The sequence below is a fragment of the Lactuca sativa genome, chromosome 3 (assembly GCF_002870075.4).
Source record: "Lactuca sativa cultivar Salinas chromosome 3, Lsat_Salinas_v11, whole genome shotgun sequence".
Lineage (NCBI taxonomy): Eukaryota > Viridiplantae > Streptophyta > Magnoliopsida > Asterales > Asteraceae > Lactuca > Lactuca sativa.
In genome coordinates, this window is record NC_056625.2 from 258255529 (window position 1) to 258266385 (window position 10857).

Sequence of the window (10857 nt, forward strand, 5' to 3'; positions counted from 1 at the left end):
AAAAAATATTGAAAAAAATACACAATAATATATATATATATATATATATATATATATATATATATATATATATATATATATATATATATATATATATATATATATATATATATATATATATATATATATATATATAGTGGTTCAAATGAGAACCCAAAAAAGTTAAGAACCCTAAGAACCACTATCTTAAATGTTTTCATTAAGGTAATTTTAGACAAATCCAACGTTTATATTGTATTAAGCAAACTTTTTTATTCCCTAGTTACAAACTATTTGACATTTGTTGACGGACCGTTGTCGGACCATCTTAGGATTACCATCGGGCCGCCGCTGGACCGTCGTCATTCTAACATTAAATTCAGTAGCAATTTTGTATTCGTATTCATAACTTAATCAAGCAAACATTGTAACTCCCATTTCCTTCGTAATACTTTTTATTTATCCAGCCAAAATATACATAATTTTAGCAAAAAATAGAATTATATCTTGAAGAAATCAATTTTCTTATTTCTAAATTGTAGATTTATTTAAAAATTATATCATGTATATGAAATATTCAAAGCTTAAAGTACAATATTCACAATTTAATAAACATAATAATTCACTGATAGACGTGTTAATATTTTTATGCATACCATTATACATATTTTAACACCAAATTTATATTAAATATGCAACTTAATATAGTCTATTTTTAGTTGACTACATAAAATTCACAACATGACGTAATACAATCCATTATGCACTAATTCATATATTTCAAGGAGTTAAACTCAAATTCGCCTGCCACCATGGCTAACTACCACACATCTCCACCAAGCACCCGTGCCATTGTTGTTGTCATTATTTCTTCCAAATCAAATCAGTATATAAAATCATTGATTTGTAGTTAAATATTGTATTAACAATTTAATAAACAAATTCATTCACATTTTTAGAGTTTCATGCAAAATAATTATAAAAACAAATACATTTTTACATATTTATACAACAATGAAATAAATATATTCACTAGAAATTAGTACAAACATTTTTACGTAAATCATTCATAAATTAACATAAAATTCATTAAAAATTCATAGTCAATTTACAATTTAAATAGAAAATTCACAGTTTAGTGCGGTCAATTCACAATTTATACACATAATTCACAGCTTAATAAAGTCAACTCACAGTTTAAACAAAAAATATACAGATTAATGCAGTCAATTTGCAATATAAAAACCAAATATCACAGCTTAATACACAAAATTTACCACTTAATATAATAAATTCGTAGTTTAATACACAAGTTATGCATTCACAACCATATTATCAACTTAAAACTCATAGTACAGTCAATTCACAGTTTAGTACACAAAATTTATGACTTAATATAAGAAAATTCATAGTTTAATACACACAATATATATTTATAGTCATAATCTCAAATTAAAACTTACATTTATACATTCATGTATGGAGGCATTTCTATGTATTATATTGTGAATTTAATATATTAAGCCGTCAATAAACTTCACAGATTAATACAAAAAATTCAGAATTTATTACAATACATTCAAAGCTCATTTACAAGTATAATCTCATATATCATTCACAATTTAATACATACATATATTATGTCATATTTTAAAAGCAAACAACAAAGGAATAACATATACATGAATCATAAAAGATGATAACTTATCTGAAATCATCGAAGAAGATGAGTGAGAAATGCAACATATCCTTACTCAACCATCGCTACCACCAACCACATCGCCAACATCCATCAAAAATTAGATCTAAACAGAAAAATTAAATTTCACATTTTAATAAAACATTTGAAACACTAATTCTCAACTTAATTCAATATTTTAGACACTAACTCACAATTGGTGCATAAAAAATACACATTCACAACTTAATAAATGACAAATTCACAAATTAATACATAAAAATACATATTCACAGCTTAATGACTATCCAATTTTTTTGGCATTTCATCAAACTCCATGTGTGCACCATAACTAACTACCACATGTCGTACCACTTGTGCCACTGATGCAATTATCATTCAATCCAAATCAAATCTATATATAAAATCCTGGATTCACAACTTACATATTATATTCACAATTTAATAAACCAATTATTTCACTAATTCACAGTTTAAAGACTTAATATTAATACAATAATGCATTTCATTAAGCACCTTGTGTACCAAATTTTAAGACTATATAGTATTACATCGTTAAGTTTCACATAATCAATCTCAAATTCAAAGTTTATTTATTATATATGTTATATATTAAAACACTAAGCTATTTGATTTGTCTATAATTCCAATAGTCTTTAAAAAATACTAACAACAATTAATAACAATTTCTATTAAGTAGTACGTATCCCATCCAATATATACAATCAATAAATGTAAATATGAGACTCCATAAATAAATGTAAAGAAGCTATAGGCTAGCTAGCAAAAAAAGTAATGTAAAGAAGCTATATGACAGCTAGCAAAATGTAATATTCAAGCAAAATAAAAAAGTAATATTCAAACAAATCAAAAAGTAATATTCAGGTAAATTAAAAAAATGATTAAATTAGATTGGCTATATGTACCTCATCAATTTTTTTTAGTATCTCCAGAATAATCAAAGCTTCGTTACTCCATCAAAATCAAAGCTTTTCTCTTGTTTTTCCTTGACTTTCAACATAGATCTATTCATTGACTACAAGATCTACTTCGCTCTCTCTACATTCTCAATTAAATCTGTTTCTACAAATCTATTGAGCAATCAAAATCATAAACAACTATAGATGAGCTTATCTCGATCTCAACTATTACTTGCATATAAAAAAACATCTGACCTTAAGAGGGTGTCAGTGTTAGAGCATCGGAGATCAAAGAGAAAAGAGGAAGACAATTTTTTCAGGTGTTCTTAGGTGTCGGAAACGAAGAACACATCACTACAATCGAAGCAAATCTAAGCACAAAATGTAAATGAAAGTCGTCTAATTCATAAATCTCCTAACAAACCATCGGATACAACAATCGGAGGTGGTACATCATTGGAGTTGTTTGTTTGCTAGAGGTGTTCGGTCGTCGTAGAAGTTATGACGGTGACACACCATCGACGACAAAAATCGGAAATTATGGTGGTAACCAGAGGTCGAGGCGGAGGATGGGCCGTCATCGGCGGTGTGGCGGTGGATGGATGCCATCGACGATGTTTGAGGTGTTGGTGTTCATCCAAATGGTTGAAGAAGATGAGAGGGTTTTTTTTTGTATGAAATGGTTTTTGTTTAGATCTAGATCTATGGTCTGATAGAATAAACATAGAATAAAAAATTAGGCTTAAGTTTTGTTTAATTTACAATCTTGCCATTTGTTGTTTTAGTTATCAGACACAAATATCGTTTACTAACATTTATTCGATAAATAACATATATTCATTTTATCATAAGGTAAAAATAATAGGTTTTTAGGTTCTTAATTTTTGAGGGTTCTTATTTGAACATTTACCTATATATATATAGGTAAATTTATGGCTCGTGCTAAGCACGACCCATAAAGAAGGTAACTTAGGTATTCATTTTAGTGTTCGTCTAAAGTACATTGGGCTAATCACTAAATATGTGAAAGTAAAATGCTATAAATTAGTATATTTTCAATGTACTATGCATGAGTATGTGAAAGAAAAGGAAATCACGTTGTTATAATCAACAAGTAAATGAAAGTCTATTGCTATATCCTGATATGATTTTGTTGCCTTATAGAAAACCTATAACATCTTTTGTAAAACACTATATTGGACATTAGAAGTAATGAAATACCATCTTTGAATTATATATTCAATGCATCAACCACTTGTTCCTTGGTTGCCCTTGATCTTTATTCTTTGTTTGATTGAATTAAATAATTAAGCATGAATCAGAATAATTTGGGCCTTTAAAAGGATTCTTTAGCCTTTTCCCGTAGACATTTCCTACAATTCCTCTCTCCTACAATTCCTCTCTGGTAGTACATTTCAATTTAATCTAACATACACAAAAACTATTACCCATGATCTATAACATTCTATTTTAACTAGTATATTAAAAGTTAAAACAAGTATAAGTTTTAATTCCAGATTTAATGAAAGTTAACCATAATTCTCTTTTTACCAGTTTAGTATTGTCCAGGATAAATGGTTAACAATAGCCTCAAATATTATCTTTGATAAAATTTAGTTGCATTACGTTTTCTATATCGCTATAAAATCTCCTGTAATAACTCCCATTAGTAGCTCCAAAACCATTTAGAAACCACAAACCTCACGTAGTTATGTGAAGCTTAATAAATCACTTAGCTTTGGAAAATTGTATAAGTCTACAAACGATTAATAAATAGCCTAAAGGAAAAATTCATAAAGTACTAATAAATCTTTTACCATTTTCCTATTATAGTGATTACACCAGTATATACATGTGATGGGTCTAGGCTTGCTGACCTATAATCCATATATATATATATATATATATATATATATATATATATATATATATATATATATATATATATATATATATATATATATATATATATATATATATATATATATATATATATAGGTTCAAATGTTTCTAACATCTATTTTGTGCTAGAATGCACCAATAAGAATTGAGTAACATTAAATGTATATTAAATGATATCCATATTTAAAATTCCTTTTTATGGAAACTAATTTAATTCGTCATTAATGTCAATAATAATATTCTTTCAGAATGAATTCATATATAAAATAATAAGAGTGTATTCTAGGAGAACAATAGTATATTCTACTAGAATACACCCTCATTCTTCATATTCCATACAACTTTATTGTATTTTAAGTGAGTGAGTCCTGAAATAATGTTATTGCTGACATAAAAACCTAGATACGAATTCATTCTGAAAGAATGTTATTGCTGACATTAATGACGAATTTAATTAATTTCCATAAAGAGAAAATTATAATTATGGATATCATTTAATATACATACAATTATGGAAACCATTTAATATCTATCATTATTTAATTAAATAATAATATAATTTTACTAAATTCCTATTGGTGCATTCTAGCACACAATAAATGTAAAAAACACCTTAAGCTGCTCGCCATCCTTTAATTACATCCCGATGCACCATATAACAGCCAAATATAATTTGAGGCTATTACCTACCAACAACAAGCAAATATGTCTGTCAAAGAAAAAAACAAGGGTAAAATAACAGAATTCACATAGTAAGATGAGTGTTAATCATTCTGGATGATTACATCTAAATATGGATGTTTGTCTTATAAATACTAATCCTAAAGATAATAAGAATTAAAAATGGAGATAAATACAAAATTGCCCTATCTACATAACATCCTAAACTCAACGTGCCCGACAGCAAAGCAATTGGGTTTAAAGAATAGGATTAACTTAGTGTTTCCCATGAAAGGCAGCCTAGTTGTTGGGGTTCACTGTCAATAATCATGAATGTCATCCAAGTAATGTACTGAAAAGGTACGTCCTGTGTAGGTATATCTTATTGACAGGAATTCCACGCTAGATTGATTTTTCATTCTTAGGGAAGATGGAGTCCTTCCCTTCCAACCCACTGAACCCACTGCCACATCAGTTTTTTTTTTACTTTCTCTTTCTTCTATCTTTCCCAACCCACACCATATGGAAACCCTATCTTTCCCAACCCACTCAACCCACTTTCCATATCATTCTTTTTATTTTTTTCATTTTTTTTTTTTGCTAATTTAAAAAAAAAATCTAAAATAACATTTAATATTCTTTTTTATTTAATTAAGTTAGAAAATATAAACTAAAATAAAACAAAACATTTTTTTGATTTTTTTTGCTAATTTATAAAAGAAATCTAAAATATATTTAAAATAACATTTAACTAAAAAAACCTTACTACAAATAAAAAAATACACTATAATTATAAAATACGATAATTAAAAACATATATATACTTAAAAAAGACAACATAATTTAAATCCTAAAACGACAATTGAAATTAACTAGTTATTATCTAGAGTTGGAATATAGACATGTTCAATGTGATCAGTAAGATCAGATCGAAGTTAGTGGTGGGTTTCATCATTGCGCAATTAGTGTATTATTTCTTGGTCATCAACTTTGTCGGTGGGTGGATCTGGCTGATACACAGGAGATATCGCATCACCCTCATGTTTTAATATCATATTGTGTAGTATAATACACACATACATTATATTTTTTGTTGTCTTCACCGTCATAGCTCGTGCTGGCATCTTTAATATGTCCCAACGTCCTTTAAGGACCCCAAAAGCACGTTCTACATCCTTTCTTGCTGATACTTGTGCTGCCTTGAACTGTATCTTTTTGTCGGTAACTAGATATGGATATGCCTTCACACATACAGCCCATGATGGATATTTTCCATCCGCAAGATAGTAACCATGTTTGTAGTGTTCATCATTCAGATAAAATGAACAATCGGGTCCTGTTCCATGATCTTTCTCATCAAACAATGGTGATTGGTAGAGGACGTTTAAATCATTGTTAGACCATGCTACACCATAGAATGCATGCTAAAACCATAAATCTTGTGACGTCACCGCTTCTAGTATCATTGATGGATACTGATGGTCACCCCTCATATATTGGCCTCTTAATTCCGTTGGGTAATTCCTCCAATTCAAATGTATACAGTCAATGCTACCTAGCATTCTAGGGAATCCATGTCTAGCTTCAAGTGCTACATACAAAAGTTGAATGTCAGTCGATGTTGGACGACATAAATATTCAGCCTTATACATTTGGACAACATCGTAGCAAAAGTTTTCAATAGCTTAACGAGAAGTTCTTTCTGACATATTCAGATACTCATTTAACGAGTCTGGGTTATAACCCTTCGCTAATTGACGTATTGCTGATGTGTATTTTTGTAGCGCATTGAAACTTCTTTGATTTTTTGCATCCCATGTTGATTGAAAATAAGGATAATTCGTCTCCAGGTCACCAACAAGTCACATAAACAAACCTTTGCTCATACAAAATCTTATGTTGAATTACGCGTGACCATAGGTTGAATCATCTGCAAAATAATGTCGGATCAACATTAGTTTAGCTGATGTGCACAAAAGTACATACTAGTTTTAAATTTATAACCTACCTAACTTAACTAACTAATATGCACCTAGGCAGTGTACCTAGTCGGATTGTAGTGTAGTAAAGTAAGTTGGGGTCGAACACAGGGAACATATTTAATTAACTAAAATAATTACTCTAAATTAATCTAAAATCAAACAATAATTTAAAAGGTTTTTATGTAATTTTGCAAGTTCAGAAAAACTTACATACCAAGCAAAGGTTGAATCAATTACTAAAAACACTCCCATTTAGTTCGAATCCATTTCTTCTTTATGGTTAGATAACAATTACGGATTATCAAAGTTAGATACCTAATATTATATTATTAGTAACTTAAGTCCAAATTTACTAATATTTAACTAACTCATGCAAAACTATGCATTGTCACACACAATCAAACATAGAATCAGTTAGTGAATAGGATATGTAAGATTTATTATGCAAACATAATTATGGTCATAATTTATGTTCTCCAGCACAGCTAAATTCAATTACTTCAATCACTTATCTAAGATTAGGTCGATCCTAGCTCTAGCAATTCAATATTCACTAAATCACTACGTGTCAAGTTCATGTAACTTAATAATCACTATGCTACACAGAACATGAATTCAAGCAACTAAACAACCAAATATTAGCATGCTAGATATTAACAATCATACACAAGCACAATACCAATAAGTCAAATCCATAATTAATTAAACTAATCCAGAAGTTGAAGCTTCATCTAGCTAAATAGGAGTAGCTAAATTCAGCTACTCATGGTAGAAATCAAACAAAAAAACTTAATAGAGATAAATCTAAACATGATCAAACCGAATAAATTGATGTTTTTATTTAGATCTCTTCAAATCTTCAGCTCCAATCGTTTCCTCCTTTTCTAAGGGTTTTCCAGAGGATATTTTCTGTAATGCTTCTCCAGAAAGTCACATTCCAGTCCCCTAATTCGTCATAATGTTCGAATATATATATATATATATATATATATATATATATATATATATATATATATATATATATATATATACTTGCCTAAAATCTGGCCACCATGACATGGTAAAGCCACTACGTCGTGGTCCTCATGTTTATCTCGTATTCCCCAAGCCAGCGTCAAGAATCGTGAAGATTCCATGCACCACGTCATGGTGGGATTACCACGTCGTGGTAGTTGGAAATCTGACTTTTCTCAAAAGACTAAAGTTGTCTGAAATTATGTCTAGTTTTCAGATCAGTTTGAATCACGTCAATCGGATTTACGAGTCATGAGATATGGCCAAAATACTGACAGGGGGTCAAGTTGTCGAACAACATCCTTCTTGTATCTTCTTCTTGCCTAAGCTCTTCATTCCCACTTCCAACTTCCATATTTCTTCCAATAATGTCTTTTACGCTTCATAACAAATATTAAAAATGATAAGTACCTTAATTTTGTTCCAGAACCAATATCACATAAGACAATCCATTTTGAACTTAGCCATTATACCAAGACCTCAATGCACATATTTGTGTCTAAGGTTCCAAAAAACTTCCCCAATCCTAGTTACTCACAATCCTTATGAACCTTCACCCCTTAGCTTATACGACATTCATTTCTACAACCCTCTGAATCAATCCTCAAAAATATTTCTCAACCTCAAGGTATTTTTGGTTAAGCTACCCAAGCATACATAGTCTAGAAAAATTACAACTTTAGACACCACAACGGAGCTCTTTGGAATTCTTCATTTCTTTGATATTTAATCTTTGATTTCTTTGAATTCACCACCTTTTTGTTTGATTCTTGGTATCTTCAACTTTTTGATTCGTCAGAATTTTGGATCTTTTGATCTTCATACTATAATAGCTCCAAAATTCTTACATACTTTTTGGTAATTTCACACTCTCTTTTTTTTACATGTATACCTTACTTTTTTTTTCACTCAAAACCTACATGCTTAAGCAGGGGCGCTTAACTTCAACCCTTATTGGTTAAAGGTAACAATCGATGTGTAATGACTACATAAGATCTCCTGGATAAATTTAAGGTTTAGGCTGCAAAACGTATTATGTCATACAAACTACCAGATTACCTTTCATGTCTCATGGATTTTCACTAAGATTAGGGAAGCCACAAATATAATATAGCATATATTGGCTTAGTTAAACATTTGAGCTTGCATCGGCTCATCCCACGCAACACTAGCAACTTAAGTTTAAACTATTATCACTAGATTTATTTTGTAGATTGTTATTTCAAACCTGTTCCTAAAATATTTATTTTTTCTAGCAATTTACTTTTTCTACCCTTACCCCACACTTATTACATACAATGCCCTCATTGTATGCATAAAATAATGTAAAGAAATAAAAAAGAGAAAAAAGGAACACACTCCCCTGGGATAGTAGTGGCGAGATCGAATTCTGATACTTGTGTGGAAAGCTTAGACTTCTCATATAATTGCTGGAAACAGTACTTCTGGACCTTCTTCTTGTGAATGCAAATGTGCAGGATCAATTAAAATTAAAGAACCATTCTAAAATGTGTTGAACCACTGCCATGACGTATGAAAGCAACGACACGTCGTGGTGTCGAGCAAATGGTCATCAAGGTTGTGCAAAATAATTTCGCCACGACGTGGTTTCAGGATGCCACGTCATGGTGTAGTAAGATTCAGTCGCGATTAAAATTTTTTCCATGACATGTTGTGTCACACCCCCAAACGCGAACGACGGAATCGTTCAAGGGCAGATGACTTCATGTAGTATCATAACAGTTGACTAAACAATAAAGAAAGCAAACACAACCATCATAAATATAATTTAAAAAGTTACATTGTTGCTTGTAATAAATGTTTCAAAAGAAATTACATTGTGATGATATAATAAGTTTGAAACTGACGCCTTAGCGTCCCTTCCCTAAAAACTGTTGTTTACCTGTATTACTGAATCCTTGAGAAATACAATTAGTTTTGAAAAAGTATCAACAATTAAGTTGGTGATTTCATAAGCGTTTTTGTATAAGAAATGTACGCCTTTTTGTATAAAGTGACTGAGTTTGTTTCTAGAATGTCCAATATTTTCCATAAGTAAATGATAGTTTGTTTCTTCAGGCATTGGAGTGTTATGACGTTTGTCACCCCAGACATGTCGGTCTAACTGTAGCTAACAGTTTTGGTGTGGGATTGTCAATCCCGTATAGATCTATACACAAGTATCACCCTCACCCTACAAGAGATTATGGTTTATAATACAGGACTTGAAATGCGTACTTGAAAGTACGTGAAGTCAAATGTCTCACAAAAGTTAGTATCAAATAGATTTATGTATGAAAAGTCCATTTTTCTAGTGAAAGTAAGTATTTCCTCTTTATAGTGTTTAAAGTATGTAAAATATCATGAATATCTCGCAAACTGTACTTATTATAGTTTTTCAAAAAGTGTGTTTCATTTGAATGATAAACCTTGGTGTATTACCAACTTTACATGTAAAATATAACATTTGTAATAACGTTATTTTACTTATTTAACATTTATACACAAAATGTGGATAAAGCATTAGAATTGTATGTAACGCTTTGCATTTTAACATAAGTTTTCCTTGCATTTCACTTGTATTTTTCGCCCTAAAAATAGTAAAGACGTAAAAATATAGGGGTATGTACTCACTTGGTACTAGTGACGGTTTGAAGAAAACGATGTTTAACTCGGGAAGAACTTCGACTGGAAAGAAGCA

At 30.0% G+C, this 10857-nt stretch overlaps 1 protein-coding gene and 1 long non-coding RNA gene across 2 annotated transcripts; both read right to left on the reverse strand.

The window, feature by feature from the left end:
* Window positions 1–1523: 1523 nt before the first annotated feature.
* LOC111891093 (uncharacterized) lies at window positions 1524–3452 on the reverse strand. The gene is made up of 2 exons (XR_002850088.3): window positions 2605–3452; window positions 1524–1784 (listed from the first exon to the last, which is right to left on the reverse strand). It is a non-coding gene; the product is annotated as an uncharacterized LOC111891093 (long non-coding RNA).
* Window positions 3453–6122: 2670 nt separating this feature from the next.
* On the reverse strand, window positions 6123–8511 carry LOC111891091 (uncharacterized). The gene is made up of 2 exons (XM_023887178.1): window positions 8433–8511; window positions 6123–6565 (listed from the first exon to the last, which is right to left on the reverse strand). The coding sequence occupies exons 1-2, from the start codon at window positions 8509–8511 to the stop codon at window positions 6123–6125; spliced, it is 522 nt and encodes a 173-aa protein (XP_023742946.1).
* Between the last annotated feature and the right edge of the window lie 2346 nt (window positions 8512–10857).